The sequence below is a fragment of the Triturus cristatus genome, chromosome 4_1, assembly GCF_964204655.1.
Source record: "Triturus cristatus chromosome 4_1, aTriCri1.1, whole genome shotgun sequence".
NCBI classification, from domain to species: Eukaryota; Metazoa; Chordata; class Amphibia; order Caudata; family Salamandridae; genus Triturus; species Triturus cristatus.
In genome coordinates, this window is record NC_140585.1 from 1,118,535,248 (window position 1) to 1,118,555,075 (window position 19,828).

Sequence of the window (19,828 nt, forward strand, 5' to 3'; positions counted from 1 at the left end):
GTTTAACCTAACTAGTCTCTAAAGTTGTAATATAAAATATGTGCTGGGGAGTGTAACGTTGCATATGCACTGTGACAAAGATATGGATCCCAGATTGTAATATGTATGGCATAGCGCTGTGCGTTATAACATAGGCATCGAGGAAGACACGTTAGATGGGGCAATATAACCCGTGCGAAGGCAAGTGTGGCATGACATATTCACGGGGTGGTGTTACAGTGCACATGGGCTAGAGAGTGTCATAGCATACGCACTAGCTGGTGGAATACAACACAGAGGTGTGAGGCACTCGGCGGGCACTGGTGGGTGTAACATAGCATTGGGCTCAGCCAGGAGCACGCTGTGACTCTCAAGTGAGGTTCGTCTCCTTTCCAGAGAGTAAAATAAAAAGTATTACACATCCGGCGGTGGATGTGTGTTTTTTTAACCGTGAGGGGGATTTCTTGCATAGTATGGTCGAATTTTTGTCGATTCCCCTTTGAATGGCTTGGTGTGCGTGTATATTAAATGTGCCTGTCAATAGCTACCCATGTTTGTATAAATAAACGACAAGGGTGTCTACTTGGAGAGTACCCACCGGCGGGGGTGCCGAGATTAGGCACGGTAGGGCGTCAGACACGTCAGAGCTTCACTAGCGGTGTAAATACATTCCATGTGGATTCATTCTATGCATAGTCGCCTTTTAATGAATATCACGCAAATCGTTATGGTGATAGGTACATACGGTTTGTCCAGCATGTCCTAGGTGTTTCTATAAATATATATTTTTTAAAAATAATAAAAAACAAAGGCCGGCCCCGGGGGATGGGGTCCCCGGGGCCATAAGTGGCCTGAGGAGGGGGGCAACGCAGCCCCCTCCTAAAGAATTTTTTTTAAAAAAGGGTCATGACCCGGGGGTTGGGGTCCCCGGGGCCGATTAAGGCCTTGAGAGGACCACATTTATTTTTTTCAACAAAAAAAATGAGGGTGCATGCCCTGGGGGATGGGGTCCCCAGGGCCAGTAAATTAGAAAAAGAAGGGGGGCCACAGAGCCCTCCTTCTTAAAAAAATAAAATAAATAAAAGACCGGCATCGCGCCGGAGGCCACGCCCCCTCCTTGCAGCACTCTGCAAACGCACCCCCTGGCCAGTTGTAAGTTGGGGAATTAATTCCCCTTCAATACTGAGGGTCCCTGAGGGCCAACTAGCCCAACAGGTATCTCCAGTATGCGCCAGGGAGCTGCGTTGCAGACAGGTGTTCTGAGGCCACGCCCCTTTTTACACCTCTATGCAACGCAGCTCTGTGGCGCTTACTGGAGGTACCTAGTGGGCTAGTTTGACCCTAGGGACCCTTAGGATTCAAGGGGACTTAATCTCCCAACTTAGAACGGCCACAGGGCACATTTACACAGTGGTAAAGGGAGGGGATGGGGCCTGAGGTGATGTGTGCAAACATGCCCTGTGGCGCGTTTTAAGTTTTGGAAATAATTCCCTTTCAATCCTGAGGGACCCTGGGGGCCAACTAGCCCACCAGGTGCTTCCAGTAAGCGCGACTGCTCTGCGTTGCAGAGAGGTGGTGCAGGCCGTGCCCCTTTTTACACCTCTCTGCAATGGCGCTTACTGGATGTACCTAGTGGGCTATTTTGCTCCTAGGGATCCTCAGGATTCAAGGGGACTTAATCTCCCAACTTAAAAAACTGCCACAGGGCGTGTTTACACAGTGGGGAAGGGAGGGGACGGGGCCTGAGGTGACGTGTGCAAACACGCCCTATGGCGCGTTTTAAGTTGGGGAAATAATTCCCCTTCAATCCTGAGGGCCCCTGGGGGCTAACTAGCCCACCAGGTGCTTCCAGTAAGCGCCACTGAGCTGCGTTGCAGAGAGGTGGTCCAGGCCGTGCCACTTTTTACACCTCTCTGCAACGCAGCTCTGTGGTGCTTACTGGAGGTACCTAGTGGGCTAGTTGGACCCTAGGGACCCTCAGGATTCAAATGAACTTAATCTCCCAACTTAAAACGGCCACAGGGCGTGTTTACACAGTGGTGAAGGGAGGGGACGGGGTCTGAGTTAACATGTGCAAACAAGCCCTGTGGCGCGTTTTAAGTTGGGGAAATAATTCCCCTTCAATCCTGAGGGACCCTGGCGGCCAACTAGCCCACCAGGTGCTTCCAGTAAGCGCCACTGCGCTGCGTTGCAGAGAGGTGGTCTAGGCCGTGCCCCTTTTTACATCTCTCTGCAACGCAGCTCTGTGGCGCTTACTGGAGGTACCTAGTGGTCTAGTTGGACCCTAGGGACCCTCAGGATTCAAGGGGACTTAATCTCCCAACTTAAAACGGCCACAGGGCGTGTTTACACAGTGGTAAAGGGAGGGGACGGGGCCTGAGGTGATGTGTGCAAACATGCCCTGTGGCGCGTTTTAAGTTTTGGAAATAATTTCCTTTCAATCCTGAGGGACCCTGGGGGCCAACTAGCCCACTAGGTGCTTCCAGTAAGCGCGACTGCTCTGCGTTGCAGAGAGGTGGTGCAGGCCGTGCCCCTTTTTACACCTCTCTGCAATGGCGCTTACTGGACGTACCTAGTGGGCTATTTTGCCCCTAGGGATCCTCAGGATTCAAGGGGACTTAATCTCCCAACTTAAAAAACTGCCACAGGGCGTGTTTACACAGTGGGGAAGGGAGGTGGTCCAGGCCGTGCCACTTTTTACACCTCTCTGCAACGCAGCTCTGTGGCACTTACTGGAGGTACCTAGTGGGCTAGTTGGACCCTAGGGACCCTCAGGATTCAAATGAACTTAATCTCCCAACTTAAAACGGCCACAGGGCGTGTTTACACAGTGGTGAAGGGAGGGGACGGGGCCTGAGGTGACGTGTGCAAACACGCCCTATGGCGCGTTTTAAGTTGGGGAAATAATTCCCCTTCAATCCTGAGGGCCCCTGGGGGCTAACTAGCCCACCAGGTGCTTCCAGTAAGCGCCACTGAGCTGCGTTGCAGAGAGGTGGTCCAGGCCGTGCCACTTTTTACACCTCTCTGCAACGCAGCTCTATGGCGCTTACTGGAGGTACCTAGTGGGCTAGTTGGACCCTAGGGACCCTCAGGATTCAAATGAACTTAATCTCCAAACTTAAAACGGCCACAGGGCGTGTTTACACAGTGGTGAAGGGAGGGGACGGGGTCTGAGTTAACATGTGCAAACAAGCCCTGTGGCGCGTTTTAAGTTGGGGAAATAATTCCCCTTCAATCCTGAGGGACCCTGGGGGCCAACTAGCCCACCAGGTGCTTCCAGTAAGCGCCACTGCGCTGCGTTGCAGAGAGGTGGTCTAGGCCGTGCCCCTTTTTACATCTCTCTGCAACGCAGCTCTGTGGCGCTTACTGGAGGTACCTAGTGGTCTAGTTGGACCCTAGGGACCCTCAGGATTCAAGGGGACTTAATCTCCCAACTTAAAACGGCCACAGGGCGTGTTTACACAGTGGGGAAGTGAGGGGACGGGGCATGAGGTGACGTGTGCAAACACGCCCTGTGGCGCGTTTTAAGAGGTAGTTTTAATCCACTGCCCTATTATATACTAGGGGCTTACAGAGGAGGTCATGCTGATCACAGGGGGACCCCAACGCATAGTGTTCCCTAGTGTATGTAGGTGTTTTCACTGTATTCTGAGTGTCTTTTAACATAGCACTGGCTCTAGGACTGGTTAGTCAGACTCAGTTACCACCAGTATCCGTCTGAAAAAGTTGAGGGTACAGGATGATTTTGCAACAAGGCTTCTTTCTGCTCTTCTGTTTGTTCTTTCTGCACGTTATCCTTCTTCCTGCACTTTTCTTCGTCTTTGAGGACTTCTTTTGCTTCTTTCTGCATTTCTTTTTTTTCTTTCTGTGCGTTTTTTCTTCTTTCTTCACATGTCCTATCTCTGTAGGCATAGTTAGAAATTAGCATTTAAAAAACCTTTGAAATTCACTGAAAAAACCATAGGTTTCAGGCATGTTATAGTTAGGAATTAGCATTTAAAAAACCTTAGAAATTCACTGAAAAAACCATAGGTTTCAGGGGCGTTATAGTTAGCTGGACTTTTCACTCGTACAAAACCATTGAAATTCCCCCGTTATAGTTAGTTCAGCTAACTATAACTCGCGCGCCCGCAATGCACTGCTGATGAAGTCACATATTACATCACTCATGACATGGTCAGTGACATCACTGATGACATCTCAAATGACGCCTTGAATCTACAAAACTTTAGGAATTGTTATGGTTCCTTGATTTTCATTGACCCATATAGTTTGAATATGTATAAATATGAAGCCTCAGCAAAATTGTGAGTACAGTCAGAAGAGTGCTGGTGCCCCATTAGGGAGAGATGATTGAATTGATCAAATACTAAGAGGAAGGGTGCTTAATACAAGCCGATATGATCTGCACTAGGTCAGTTTTGACTAGACCATTGATTCAGCCCACTTGGGCTTTATGTTGTTTGATGAGTAGCCATGATGTAAGCATACGATAATAGCACCTTACTCCCTGCGTGTTTTTGCACGCACTGACGATTTGATAAAGTTTTCACTTGTTTGAATTTCATATACCACATTACGGCATGATTATGTAAATGCATCAGTAATGTTGCTTGAGTTCCACACATCTTCGTGCATATATTTAAAAACGCATTAGTTGTCACCCGATTTTGAATTGATTTAAAACAACACAAATTTGAGTATGTTTTTTATGTCTAGAGCACGTGACCGGCACTCGCACTTTAATATTGTGAAAAAAAACACAGTCTGTTGCCCGTGAGAAAGGAGTGCCATTAAACTCCGAAATGCGTCGGACCTAGTGTTAAAATATACACGCATTTTGATTGTGGCCACGGCTCCAGTGTTCTTTCGTCCTGTGATGGGAAAGTGAGACGCAGCGGATTGTGTGGAATATATATATATATATATATATTCACTGAAAAAACCATAGGTTTCACACATGTTATAGTTAGCGGAAATTTTACTGAAAAAAAACCAATGAAATTCCCCGTTATAGTTAGTGCAGGCAACTATAACTCACGCGACCGCAATCCTCTGCTGATGCTAATACTGTATTTAGACACTTATTTACCCATGTCTTCTTCCATACATTTTTAGCTATACATATATTACAAATATTTTTTTTTCATAAAGACACATATGTCATCAGCAGAAGATTGCGGTCGCGTGAGTTATAGTTGCCTGCACTAACTATAACGGGGAATTTCATTGGTTTTTTATCAGTAAAATTTCCGCTAACTATAACATGTGTGAAACCTATGGTTTTTTCAGTGAATTTGCAAGGTTTTTTAAATGCTAATTCCTAACTATAACGTGTGTGAAACCTATGGTTTTTTCAGTGAATTTGTACGTTTTTTTAAATGCTAAGTTACTTTACGCCATTCGTGGCGTGCGCGCCCACTTAACGCAGTTCATTCCGTGCGCGCACAGTGAGCACGCGGTGCGCTACGCGCACCGCGTGCCCACGTTACGCTAGATGGGCCATGTACGCACGATGCGCTTCGCGCTCCGTGCGCACATGGAGGACATATGATGCACTTCGTTTTTAAAGGTAATATTTTAATTTTTCGCAGTACTTATAAGCCATGCACAAATGGTGCCCTTCGGGCACCATTTGCACACGGGGTGGAGAGAGTGTGGATAATTTTTTTTTTAATATTTTTTTTTTTTAATATTTTCGTTTTTTACAAGTGTGATAAGCAATGCACAATTGGTGACCTTCGGTCACCAATTGCACACGGGGTGGGGTTAGTGTGGATAATTTTTTTTTTTATATATTTTTTTACCGTACACGTACGGTAAGCGTAATCGGCGAAATTAGCGAAAAAATAAAAATTCCGTTTTTGGCCTTGGGGGATCTTTGGGGACTCCCTCTACATGGCTATGTGTGTGGGAGCTGTCAAAACAGCCCCTTTAAATGTTTTTGTGCTTTGTTTGTTAATCATCTCTCTCAGTGCGAGAGAGAAAATGGCGGCCGCCGCTTCCTGGTTTCGGCCGATTCGAATGTTTACTAAGATCTAAGAGCCAATCATAATCGCGCTCGCGCACGCCACCGTACGCGTACGGTAAGCGTACCGTAAGCGCACCGTAAGCTGGCTCAGATATATATATTGATTTAAAGGCTATTTTCTCAGAATCTACTGAACAGATTTACACCAAACCTACAAAAGGCACTTCCTTGACCTGAGGACTACCTCTCTGCCAAATTTCTAGTAATTCTGTTCAGCCGTTCGGGCTGTAGCCCTGTCTAAAGGTCCTATGGAAAAATGCATGGGAAAAACGCGTTTTGGGACCCCCCTTTTATCTCAGACCCCGCATGACGAATCCCCCCGAGACTTTCAGGGTAGGAGCGGAGCGTAGCGCCCCACCTATTTTGAAAAATTCGCGAGGATTCGTCGACCGGCGCCAAAGTTATTCAAAATAGAATGTTGCGGATTTCCTATGGAAACGTGGTCCTAACTATAACTACCTACTGGCGACCGCCAGTAGGTAATATATATATATATATATATATATATATATATATATATATATATATATATATATATATATATATATATATATATACACTGTACATACTTACGAGGGCTTTCAATTAGCCCTCTTCAGTGCTTAATTCGTAAAATAATAAGTGCCAGGGCTCTCTTCAGAAGGCCACTGCAGCTTTCACCACCCATTACTCCTAACAGCGCTGCCAATAACAACTCCAACACACCTACTAACCACCACAGTGAGACAATTCATACTATTCTAGGACCCCCAAAGCTATAAGAACGGCTTGTGCCACAGGGATTAGTCATTTTTAATGTGTAAAGAATTAATAAACAAATGTTGTTGTGCTGATATCTAAATGAAGGCAGTCTGCCACATGGTGGCGCTGTTAGTCTAAGTGCCGGTGTCAAAAATTAAGTGCCGGTGCTCAGCAACGGAAACCACTGGCTCAAATTATGCACTGGCCCTCTTCATCCATTGGTCTGCTGTAATGTTATTCACATTTTACTTTCACATTTTGCTTCCACCCATCAGAGCATACAACATGGGGCACAGAGTCAGCCCACTTCTTCCATTGGCTTACTTGACTGTCAGTAACGGCCCTCTGCTTTTGCACCGTGTGCACACCACACAATAAATGGTCCTCGTTAGGGCCAGGAACTAACAGTACAATGTGTGCTTTTACATAAAACATATATGCATACAGCTTTTAGACAATGCTTGTGTTCATACAAGTGGTCATCTCAAACTAAAAGCATTCACAAACACAAAAAGGCTGTTGGAAACCCAATAGGCCAGCAGCCATTGCCAGACCTACAGGTTTTCCCAATGTTTATTTTAACAGTTATCAGTCTTACTGGAAACGCCTGTTATTTTGTTGTTTGCATTAGAGATAAAATCCTAAAAAAAACCGGTGTATTGTTTCAGCAGATACCCTAACTGAGATAAGAAGTGGAAGATGTAAAGAACAGGTGGTAACAGCTGAGGACAGACAAAGATATATTTTAGTTTGTTCCTGAAGAGAGTATTTCTGTTTCCCAACACCTAGTCAAAAAGGGAAAGAGATTGATAGGGCAAGGGTGCAGACAATAAAAAGGAATCAACCAGACTCTGGTCTGGCTAAAAGCTGAGTTTATCAGATGGATCAAGAGTTCAACATGCCAGGAGTTCAAGATATGCACATGGCAGGCAGACCAAGATCTGAGTATGCAAAGGTGGCATAGAACTAAACACGTCGAGGCAGTCAAAAGCTGATCATACTAGAGGGACCAGGAGATGAGTCTGCCAGAGACAAAGAGCTGAACATGGCAGAGAGACTAAAATGTGAGCATGCCAGTTTAGCCAAGAGTTGAGCATGAGCTCAAAGGATCAAGAGCTGAACGTGCACGGATGGCCAAGACCTGAAGAGGTAAGAGGTAAACAAAGCTGAGCCTGCAAGAGGGACTTAACGCTAACCATTCAAGGGGGGGCAGTGGCTTTACATGGCATGGGGACCATGTGCTGAACATGCCATAGGCAACAAGAACTGAGCCTTCCACTCTGACCAAGAGCTGAGCCTGCCAGAGGGGGCAAGAGCTGAGCATGGATGAGTGGTAAAGATCAGAGCACTAGAGTGGAGCCAAGAGCTGAACATGCCAGGGTGGTTGATAGCTGAGCCTGCCAGAGGGACCTGGAGATGAGCACGAGAGAGGTAGAAAGAACAGAACATTTCAGAGAGGTCAATAGTTAAACACGCCAGTAGGGTCGTTGTCTGAGCCTGTCACAAGGACCAGTGGTGGAGCTTGTCAGGGGTGCCAAAAAGCGAATGTGCCTGAGAGACTTAGAGCTATGCATGCCAGGGGAACAAAAAGCTGAGCACTCCTGTGATGCCAAGAGCTCTGCATGCCTGAGCCACCAAGTTCTGAGGATACTAGAAGCACTAAGAGTTAAGCATGTCAGACGCACCTTGAGCTTATCATTATTGAGGAATGTAGACCTGATTATGTAAGAGGTATGGAGAGGTAAGAATGTCACAGAGATGAAGTACTGAGCTTGGAAGAGGGGTCCAGACCTAGACATAGCAAAGAGCCCAATGCAGTGTGAACATGAGATTGTTCAACCAATGGATAATGTGCCCCCCTGTGGGGGGTCCCACAGCTGTGCGTGCATGAGATTGATAGGTGGCCATGAAGGGTGTCAGGATTGGTAGAAGAGGGAGGTTTTTGGGTACTCCGAGAGTAGTGCATCATTGGAGCAACTAAGCACCAGCTGTGGAAAATCTTTTGAGTAGCTACCCTAAGATGCAGATATAAAAGAAGGACCCCAGGATGAAAAGTGATTGAAGGACCTCTATATTCTGATCTAACTGAGAGAGTTAGGCATAGTGGATGGACCCATAAGAGACTGGTATGCCGGTAAACCCACAAAAGTGAGGCTTTACTGATATTGTGAAGAACCGAAACATACCAAAGAGTGATGTTGGTATTTCTGCATCTGCTGCTATATGGGCAGAAGTTACAAGTTTAATTGACTTTTTCAGAAAGCTTATTGTAAAGATGTCCACACAAAAGTCCTCATTTAGAGTTTGGCGCACAGTTACTCTATCACAAACGTAATGGATATTCGATCCACCTTGGCACATTACTGCACTTGTAGGAAGGCACACGGGATATCAGTCACATTTGTGATGGAGAACCTAAATTCTAAATCAGGCCCAAAGTCTGGTACTTTTGATGCCTTGTTAATGACTTTTTACAGATTCATATATTTGCAAATCAGTGATCCTCATGAGACATTTCAGCCCATCTACTGCTGAGTACTGGTGGAAAACTAGTTTAGATTTTGCTGTAACCTTAATGGTCAGCTCCATAAGCTATTACAGAGGTGGCCTTGGTACTATTATTGCACTCCTTCCATTAGCTGGTGTAAATAGTTTCTGAGGAATATTTATTGACGCAGATGCCTCCCCTTTTGTATGTCACAAGACCCTGACAGGATCTGGAAATGTTCATTAGTGGTATCAAAATCACTCATAACCAACACAATTGCACCTTCATTATCTGCTACTGTATTGCCCAGATAGACTATTATGCCAGTCAAAGAGCACATCTTTTCAGTGTAAGCTGGTGGAATGTACTCACTTTGTGTTAGAGAGTAAACAGGCAAGTGAGAACTTATTGACACATTTAGTGCATTCATTTAGTGTTTAGACTGGTACTGGGGCTCTATATGAGTGGTTGACATTGTTCCCTTCCTCACATCCTCTCTGGAAGAGTTGTGCAAATACAAATTCCATATATAAATACTTACTATGTGGTGTGTGTCCAAGTCTCCATAATTTCTTTGTTGTTCATCTGGACCTCTCTGGGATGTTTGGCTCCTACTGTAGTTCAGTAAGAGCTGATTTACCATTGCCATCTTGATTCCTGTCCACCTGTACTTTACTTTGCAAGACTGCGTCACAATGTTTGTTACTCCTTTGTTTTGAAATTCTTTTGTAGTTTATTTGCCTAGTGTTACTGAATCAGATTCACCATATCCCTGTGTCTCTCTGTGTCTCTGTCTCCGTTGTTTTTGTCTCTCCATGTCCACAATTTTCCTGTTTGCATAATAGTGATTGTGTTTCTGGATATTCATGTGTGGGGGCTTGGTGGCAGGAAAAGCGTGCTGTTATCCGATGTGGCATGATTGTATCTTGTGTGGTGTAGTAATGGTGTGATGTTGTGTGTGGTGTCTGTTGGATCGCACAGTATGAAGGCATATGCAGGATTCCTATGGCGTGTTGCAGAGTGCTGCCTTGTGTTTTATGGTGTGAAGTGGTTTAGAGTGTTGTTGGAATTTGTAATGCATGGTGTGGTGTGAGGCATGGTATGTGGTGAGAGCTCATGTGTTCTTCTTGTTGAGTGTTATGGCATTTTGTGTTAGTTAGAGGAGGTGGTGTGTGTTAATATATGCTGTAAAAGTGTGTCACCGCCCAGCAGTCTTGTACCTATAAATGTATGTAATCTGACTGCCTGGCTTGCAGCCAGCGATGGCCCTGCAGGTCTGCTTGTAGCTGTATCGCCGCCGTCTTTTTAAAGGTTTGAAGAAGGATGGGAAAATAGTCATGGGTCGAGTGGCATGTGGCCCTAGGTTTAAATAAGTCTATCTTGAACTCATTCAGGACTATCAGGGACCTGAAGGATTCACATCCTTATACAGGATAAATGTAACAGGTCTTCAACAAAAAGTCCTGTGTCATGTTTGGAATTTACAAGCACCTAAGCAACACCAGCAAGTCTCAGGAAAGCTTAGAAGCTGTTTCATTTAGAACAGTTGTTTACATACCTGGCACACTAGTGGCTTTCATCAGTGACTAGCGAAAATATTACTTGTAAAACTGGTTTGAGGAAAAATGGAAGGAGGAAATTCTAAAGAGAAAAACATAGGTGTAATTTCATACTACCCTATATTCAATACTGTCACGTGCCAGGGCACTATTTTTTTTATCTCCCTGCAAAATGTAGTTGCAATACACTATTGCTGTCTCTGTTAATGAAAAAATAAGGATTTTGTTTGTTTGTCTTGCAGAGTTCCTGTCGTCAGTTTAGAAAAAATTCCTAATCTGGCGAAGGCAGGCGGACCCAATTTAAAATGTAACTCTGCATTCAAAACTGACGTCAACTCCTCATCAGCTTCTTCATCCACCGCATCAGCCTCATCGCTACTTAAACCAGCCTTAGTGTCCGAAGGTTTGCAGCCTTCGCCTAAGAAGACTGGGAATGGAATAGTACTGACATCCATGTCAACAGGCAAGAGTCATCAGAATGGCCCTAAAAACAATAGCAAGCCTTGCAAAAGACGTTCAGGTGAGACATGTAGCAGTACTCTTGCTGCACTTGTTGTCTCAGAAGTTTTTCTGAGCCAAAGCATGGTGTAATTCAGTGTACTCCGCATGTGTATAGCCTGAATTCCCTTCTGACCCTGTCTTCTCACCGCAGTGATGACAACATCGTCCCACTTTTTTGTCACATTGCAACTGTAAAGGAGTGAGTCAGCTCACAACCCATGCAGTTCCATTAGTGTGAAAGCTCTATTTTTTAAGTATCCTATCTATGTGGTATAAATATCTTCATCCACTCAGATATGTTTTCTTGTCGTCTTAATTGGTTGACACAGTTCACTTGGCTACAAAAGGCTGAGTTCTAGCTGGAAAGGTACAGTATTTGTTTTCCCTATGTACTTTATGTTTGTAACCAGTGTTGATGTTTTACAAAATCCTTGAGTTGCCGTGCTTAGGTGGATGGGCCATTACAAACAGAAGGTTTTTCAAGGTTTAAGCTCCTCTTCTTTTTGTTCAGGCTGCCTCATGCTCCACTGTGGAGAATAAGATGCCCCTGTGCATTACCTGAGTATCTTTGAACTTTCTGATCAACTCTGTTTTGTAGCACAGTGAGATTTTAAATTGTGTACAGCAGTAAATGTGGCCAGTAGCACTGTGCTTTTGCCTAGCCTGAGTCTCTGTGCATATGTACTTTAGCAATTCTAAACAATACGACTCACTTAGCACCATTTTCCTTTTTGTTTCTCCTTTCGGTTTGGTGAACAGGCGTCTGTTTAGGGAAGCAGCCAACACACTGTGCATGTCATTCAGAGCGAGGTAGAACTGGGGTAAATGAGGAAGTTGCCTGATTTCCCAATGAGCACCTTTCATGCTCTCTTATTGGTTACCATGGTGATTCATTGACATTCCTAGAAGCACAGATTTAAGATGTAAAGTTGTGGTAAATGGCACGATTGGTGAGGAGACTATGAGCATTTACTTTGAAATGATATTTTTCTCTTGCATGTGGTGTACTTCCCAGCACTGTGGTGGAGGTAGACACAACCACAAGAGACTCCTTTTCCATAGCTCCATAGGATAGATTAGCATTGTGCCACGTCTGAACACAAACATAACCATAATGCTAAATGCTAACACCAACATAAGATGCTCCCTCCCAGTGGGATGTATATTGCCGGGACTACTGCTTTCATTTTTCCAGAAGAAGGTATGCTCCGGGTTCTAACCCTGACCCAAAGATGATAAGTGACTCATCATGTTTTATTCCTCTTCATTTGAGCTGTACATTATAGGTCCACTGAGGTATATGAATAGAAAGAGAATGAACACTACCTTTAAATGGTGTTCCCTTTTTGCATATTTATGCAGATCTCAAGTTCCCTGTGACTTACACTTCTAAAGATATCACTAAGTTGGAAAGGTGCCATTTTCATGGAGCATGATGCTTAGATGTGAAATTGTGAGTGGATCATCAAGAGCTGCCTGGAAGGGGAGTTGGCCTGAATGAACAAGGCATGCATAATAGATTGTTTTCTTGACTTTCCTGATCATTGTCTTAGGAAGTAAGTTAATAGAGTTGGTTGGATAGTTATTCTTGCTTTTGTGCTTCAGCATCTAGCACTTAGTTTTGAGTGCCATAAACTTCATAGTGTATTAATTGTCATGTATGGAGTTAAGATTGTGCCATTGAAGGTTGAGTGGCAGTTCTTTCTGATGGATCCGGCCTTTACGAGGATACATAAAATGGAAGAAAAAAGAGTTAGGACCTGGGCGGACAGGAGTGATGAATGAGGAGGGGATATTGTAAGTTGAAAAAAGTTAGCATGAGGTGGAAACAGGAGAGATATGAGGGAAGGAAGGCAATAGTTTTGAAGAGGAAGAAGAGGGAAATTAGTAGTAATTGGGGGCTGCGAGTAGGATTGAAGTGGAAGCAATCGGGAAGGGAGGGGTGAACAGGAAGGTAGAATTAGGTGTGAGCCAAGATGGTGGTGCAATATAACTGGGATGAAGAATAGGCGTAGTTATGGTGGTTTGTTTTAGATGGTGGGGAGGATTAAAGCTAACGAAGAGATGGTTAGCTTTGTATATGTAATGGTTGGGAGTGTGAGAGATGTTAATCGAGAGGTTAGGTGGGTGGTTGGTGAGAATAATAGAAGTGTGAATAGGAGAGAGGAAGGATAGGTAGGGAGCATGATAGCAGAGGAAGGAGGTATATGTGGAGCATACAGCAGAGATGGTGCTGGTAACCCCACGTGTTTCCTCTATGTGCATTATCCAAAGGACACCATTAGTGTGCACCAGCCAAATGCCTCCAAAATCCTTATTCCTGAGATCGAAAAGCAGATGTTGTTAGTCAGTTAGATAAGGAGGCACTAAAAACAGACTAAGGCTTTTTCAAAGGTAGTCATGATGCGTAATACAGGTTGCAGATGAGAAGGCGTACTGTACAACACTAAAAAGTAGAACTAATTAAGTAACATCCAAGAGAACCAAGAGGGTGAGAAGGAAAATCCCAGACACTGAAAGAAAGAATCTACAGCAGGGCCCACATGCACACTAACTTGACACTGCAGTTGGGTGCCAAAAAAGCAATAGCCACATTGTACCCAGATGCAGAGTAGCACCGAGTTACTTTCAGCTGCGGAAAAGACAGTCCATAAGTAAGACATTGATTCAAAGTTGCAACCAGTTTTCTATAGAGTATTCAAAGGTGCCTTCCAAGTGCAGAATATAACATTTCCATTAGGTACCCATGCACAGATTAGTAACTGAGTTCATAAATGTTTCAGCTTCGACACTGATGAAGAAAATCACAGAGTTATCAAATCTTAGTATGGAGAAATTTAGAAGCAGCACCTTGCTTCATACAGCACAGGTTTGAAGTAGCACAGAAGATTAAAAATGGTCGATTAACAGCAGCACCCATAAGCAGACAAGAGAGTTCAGCACATCACCCAGATGCAAAATGAAAACAATTACAGATAATACTTCAATGTAAAATAGCACTGAAGTTCAGTATGAGAGCACCCTAAAGTGCAGTACATTTATTCACAGGCAACACCATGATGCAGAGTGGCAAAATGCAAAATATAATATGTGCATGTGCCAACCAGATAAAACAAACTAATGTATATGCTACCTGCAGATGCAGAATGATATAATTCCCAGAAGCACCTAGATGCAGTATGTAACAAATTACAGGGAATCTCTGGTACAGATTGTCTCATCCAGGTATGAAACAAGACAGACCATATGGGGTAGAACAGCTCACACCTAACACCCAGGTGGAAATAGAATCCCTCAGGAGTAGCACCCAAGTGTAGAATAAGCAAATCACATGTGACATCCAGATTCTGAGTAGCATCCAAATCCAGTATGAAACAAGTTAAGAAAGCCCCTAAATGAAGATCAGACAATTACATAACACAGAGCAGGCTTGCAATAGCTGGTGTCAGTAACAGTCTCAGGGAGCACACAAATGACACTCACATGAAATACTATATGGCCAGGCAGCGTTTCTTTTTTTTGTTTTGTTTTGTTTATGAAACCAGTTCGCTCACTCACAGTCCTTAGGCAACAGTCATTACCTTTTCAGAGAGTCTTGGTATAATCATCAGACTATTTCCCCCTATTTTGCCTTCTTCCAAAGTTCATAAGGTTCCCAAAGAAGCTCCGTTTTTTTGCATAAATCGCTTTATCCAGCCTGCATATGTAATCAACAGCTACCAGCCATTCTTTTACTAACAGAGGCATCACTTGTATCCATCTTTTGCTACTTTCCTTGCTGGCCAACAAGACCAGGTAGAATAATAGCAGTCTTCACCTTTTGCTGAGGGCCTTCCACCCGAACCACCTTTATCTATTCCGAATAATATCAAAGTGGGGCTTACCTGCAGGCCACCATTAATTATGGAATTTGATACCTTGCCCAGCTTGCCTAAAAGTGACCAAACCTACACATTCCAAAACATGTGCACATCCTTGATCCCCTTCAGCCCACATCTTGCACATCCACACTCTCTTATAACACCTATAAAGAGTGACAATATGGTTTCTTCTTAATGGAGCAGATTTCACCGTAGCATACAACAATGTCTAAGATACTTGCCATATCTCCTCCATCTCCTGGTTAGGCAAGTGGTGCTCCCATATTCCATATGGCGGCTTCATCGTCCATCTGCAGCCAACAACATATTCCAATACCACATGTAAACTTCCTTCTTTTTTGGTTGGGTGTCTTGCAGACCCTCTTTCATCTGAAAATCTCAGCATGAGCCTCCATATGTCCCTTAACCCACTGAATTATCTGAATGTACTTGAGCTATGAGAAATGACCAGATGTTCTTCCCCCCCTTTACTCCCACGACAGCAGTTTCCCTTCACATAGCAAGTCTCACCAGGTTTTAATCACCTCTCTTCTGATAGGGCCACACAGTTTATCAATAAAACACTCATGAGTCCTTGGTTAGTCCCCTATTGGTACTGACAGGCTATAATATGAACTACCCAAGAATGTTCTTGTCATACCACAAATTGGCAGTTCCTTGGGGGAGCGTAATTGTTATTTTTTTTTTAAATGTTGATGACCCGGATTTATCAATCAGTAAATAAGTCGATATTTGTATAGCGCAGCACTGTCACCTCTGGGGGTATATGGAAGCGGAAGATGCCATGTCTCCATCGAAAAGCTAGGTCATGAGTCTCTTCCTGATGTCCGCCAGGGAGGATGCTGTTTTGAGAGGAAAAGGAAGGTCTTCCCAGGTCTTGGTGGTGATGTAGAAGTAGCATACCCCTCTACGGCTGCAATGGATGTGGGAGGTGTGGGGGAGGGCGATTTTGGAGGATCGCAGGTGTCTAGAGGGCTGATGAAATTTCAGTTAGTGGTTGATGTAGGATGGTCCTTAAACGTAGAGGGATTTGTAGGTATGCGTGAGGCTCTTGAAATGTTATCTCTTCTGGATGGGGAGCCAGTGGAGGTTTCTGAGGTGGGGGGTGATGTGTGATTGTTTGGGAAGTTCCAGGATGAGTCTGGCCACCGCTTTCTGTATGGTCTGGAGTCTTCTAAGGAGCTGGGTGTCTCATTGCTGTGGTTGTGAGGCATCCTGAAGATGGTTTTGTTCCAGGAACCAGGTGAGTTGTAGGTTGATGGCTTTCTCAAGTGCTTTGGATGGATAGGGAGCAGGGAGATAGGTTTATAATTTTTGAAATCGCTGGGATTGGCAGAGAAAAGGAGAGGTCTGATTTTTGCGTGTTTCAGTCTGTCTTGGAAGGTAGCTGTGTTGATGAAGGTGTTGGGGATATTGGTGAGTTCTGTGCTGATTATATTGGTCCCAAGGTTGAAGAGGTTGTGGGGGCAGGGGTCGGTGGGCACCCCGGAGTGGATGGAGGACGATGGTTGTGGTGGCCTGGGTGGTGAGCGGAGACCAGGTGATAGTTTGTCTGGTGTTCGCTGGTGGGTAGAGATTATTGAGTTTGAGTGTGGTGGGTTGGGGGTCAAAGGTGTTGTAGATGGAGGCAACTGTGTTGTGGAAGTAGTCTGAAAGATTGTCGCAGAGTACTTGGGAGGGGAGGATGCTGTTCTCTGTGGCTTATGGGTTGGTGAACTCCTTGACTATTTTGAAGAGTTCCTTACTGTGGTTGGGTGCAGTGTCTATCTGGGCAGTAATGGCTGCTTTCTTAGCTTCCTTAATGTGCTGGTGATAGAAGCTGCAGGCTTTTATGTGGGTAGCTCTATCAGTGGGGTTCTTTGTGGCGTGCCATCGCTTCTCCAGTTGGTAGCAGTTGCGCTTGATGGTCTTGAGCTCTGGGGTGTACCAGCTGGCTTGTTTTAAGGTTTTGTTTTGCTTTTGCAAGTTTCGGAGGGGTGACTCTGTCGGCGTAGTCAGTGATCCAGGCGGAGAAGGTCTGTATGGCCTGGTTAAGTTCTGCTGAGGCTTCAGTCTGGGTGGTGGTGAGGGCTTGTGCCCTTTAAGTTTAGCTACATTGCTCCAGCTGCGGTGGGACATGGTGCGACACTTAGTGCTGGTGTGATGGGCATCGGAGATGGTGAAGTGTATAATGGCATGGTCAGCCCAGGTGAGTTTCATGGTGTGGCTGAATTTGATTCTGTCGCTGGAAGTAAAAATGGGGTCGAGTGTGTCCAGTCTTGTGTGTGCGTTCAGTGACTGGTTGGGTGAAGCCAATGTTGTTCAGGTTCTCCAGGAGAGCGATGGAGTTGGCTTCATTGGGATCGTTGATGTGGAAGTTAAGGTTGCCGAGTAGGAAGTAGTGGTAGGAGTCGATGGCCGGGGGGTGATGAGGTTGGATAAGCATTGCAGAAAGTTGGTCGGGTCCCAGGGGTCTGTAGGCAATGTTGTAGTAGGAAGTTTATGTGTTCCATGAGGGGCGTGGGGTCGTCGTCAGTGATGGTGCATCTGATGGCTTCCCTCTTCTTTGTTGGTGCGGTCTTGGTGTATCATCTTGTAGCCATTGGGAGTGGCAGTGGCAATGTCTGGGTTGAGGAGGGGTTGAGCCACGTTTTTGTGATGAAGGCGTCTTCAGTGGAGATGGTGTTGATGGTGTCCCAGAATTCCATGGCATGTTTGCAGAGGGAGCTGGCATTGACCAGGATGCATTGGAGTGGGTTCAGGTTGTTCATGGTCTTCTGGCCGGGAGTGACGTGGAATCCTTCATAGGTTGTGTTTCAGGAGAAGTGGCAATGTCGGCAGGTGAAGTGTCCTTTGGTTGATCGTGATGAGGTGAAGCAGCTGTTGGTTTGGTGTCCGGAGTCCAGGTCAAGGAGTTCCTTGGTGGTGTATCAGCCAATGGCAGGAGAGCCAGTGGTTCTGGCGGTGGGCGCGGTGCAGGCTTGGACAGGCGTAGACGGGTTTGCCTTTCATTCACCAGCTGTGCGGCCATGCAGCAGCTTCCATTTGTAGTGCTGGGAGGTGGGAAGGGCTAGCAGGGATGCGGAAGGGTGGGGTTCGGGAGACTGCAGGAAATGGGAAAAACAGCGGGAGCAACCCTAACCCAACCCACCGAGATAATCCTGCAGTAAGTATTAACCCGGAACAAAACCAACATAAAACAAAATATGAAAGAAATTAAATAAAAGTGAGGCGAGCTGGAGTGGTGACCCGGGGAGCTGCAATGGTTCCCTGGGACCGAACCAACATCCTTGAGGATTGCGGGGGGGGGGGCAGTAGCTGATTTATGAGGCTGAGTGGCAGGAGGGCAGGAAAGCAGAAGAGCGGCGCACTGACCAGGAGCACTCACCAGATACATGAACCCTGTTTCTCTTATGCCTGCCAAAAGGTTCTTCCATATTCTCCCTATCTGACTTAAATCTTGTGTTGCCATCAGTCTTCTACAGTTATTTAATTGGAAAGCCCCACAGTATATTTGTTTGTCAAGTGCAGCCAATCCCCCTTTAAGCTATTCCCATCAGAGTTTCTTTCTAGGCAATCCTGACCCATCTTTAACTCCAAATGAAGCTATTATATTTATTTTAATATTTATAGGGCGCAACAAATCATCCCCAAGGGGATCTCTTGGCGCCTGGGAGGCAGAGTACCTAAACATAAAGTTCTAGCCGAACAGCCACGTCTTGAGAAGCTTCTTAAATTGACACAGGTTAGGACATGCTCGCAGCTCGTCTGGTAGACTGTTCCAGTGGGCGGGGGCCAGATGAGAAAAGGCTCTCCCTCCCATCTTGGTTTTATGGATCCTGCAAGTACGTAGTAGCCTTTGTCTACTAGATCTTAGGGGGCGCCCTGGGGAGTACCATTGCAACTTCGCGTTTAGATAAGTGGGCCCAAGTCCATTTAAGGGCCTTGAATGCCAGGCATAGGAGTTTTAAAATTGATCTTTTCCTAATCGGAAGCCAATGTAGGTGTCGCAGTTAAGGTAGTGATGGAGTACGTAGCTGTTTGTTTAGTGCCAGGCGTGCTGCCGTGTTTTGTACCACTCTTAGCTTAGAAAGCAAATCTTCTCTGATCCCTACCAATAGAGAGTTCCATAGTCTAATCTACTGACTAGAAGAGCTTGAATGAGAGTTTTCCTGGTATGAAGGGGATCCAGGGAAATACCTTCCTTAGCATATGCATTATGCCAAAGCACTTGCTCGCGGTGATTTTAACGTGCTCCTCCATCGAGAGTTTGTCATCGATCATCACCCCCAGGTCTTTTGCCCATTTTTTTGGGATGGGGGCTTCCCCTAATACTTCTGGCCACCACTCCTTGGACCAAAGCTCCTCAGCTTTGCCAAATAGCAAGATCTCCGTTTTACTGGAGTTTAATTGGAAAAAGTTCTTTCTCATCCAGGTGGCAATATTTAGCAAGCAGCTTTTGAATTTTTTTCTGGTCAGCACAGGGTTTTTCCCAATGGGAACTATCACCTGTGTGTCATCTGCGTAAGAGATCGTATGGAACCCACAGGATCTGATAATTGGGGCCAATGTGGAGACATAAATGTTGAACAGGGTGGGACTCAGGACAGAGCCCTGCGGTACCCCCTTGTCCAGCACTGCCGTGTCAGATACAAACGTGTCCATTTGT

At 45.3% G+C, this 19,828-nt stretch overlaps 1 protein-coding gene across 4 annotated transcripts in view; it reads left to right on the forward strand.

Moving 5' to 3' along the window:
* The window catches only part of ATXN7L1 (ataxin 7 like 1), a 226,305-nt gene that overhangs the window by 52,223 nt on the left and 154,254 nt on the right, over window positions 1-19,828 (forward strand). For all 4 annotated transcript variants that reach the window (XM_085654144.1, XM_085654142.1, XM_085654141.1 and 1 more), the window contains exon 3: window positions 11,041-11,318. In XM_085654144.1, the coding sequence (XP_085510270.1) occupies window positions 11,041-11,318 (278 nt within the window). The remainder of the gene's footprint in view (window positions 1-11,040; window positions 11,319-19,828) is intronic.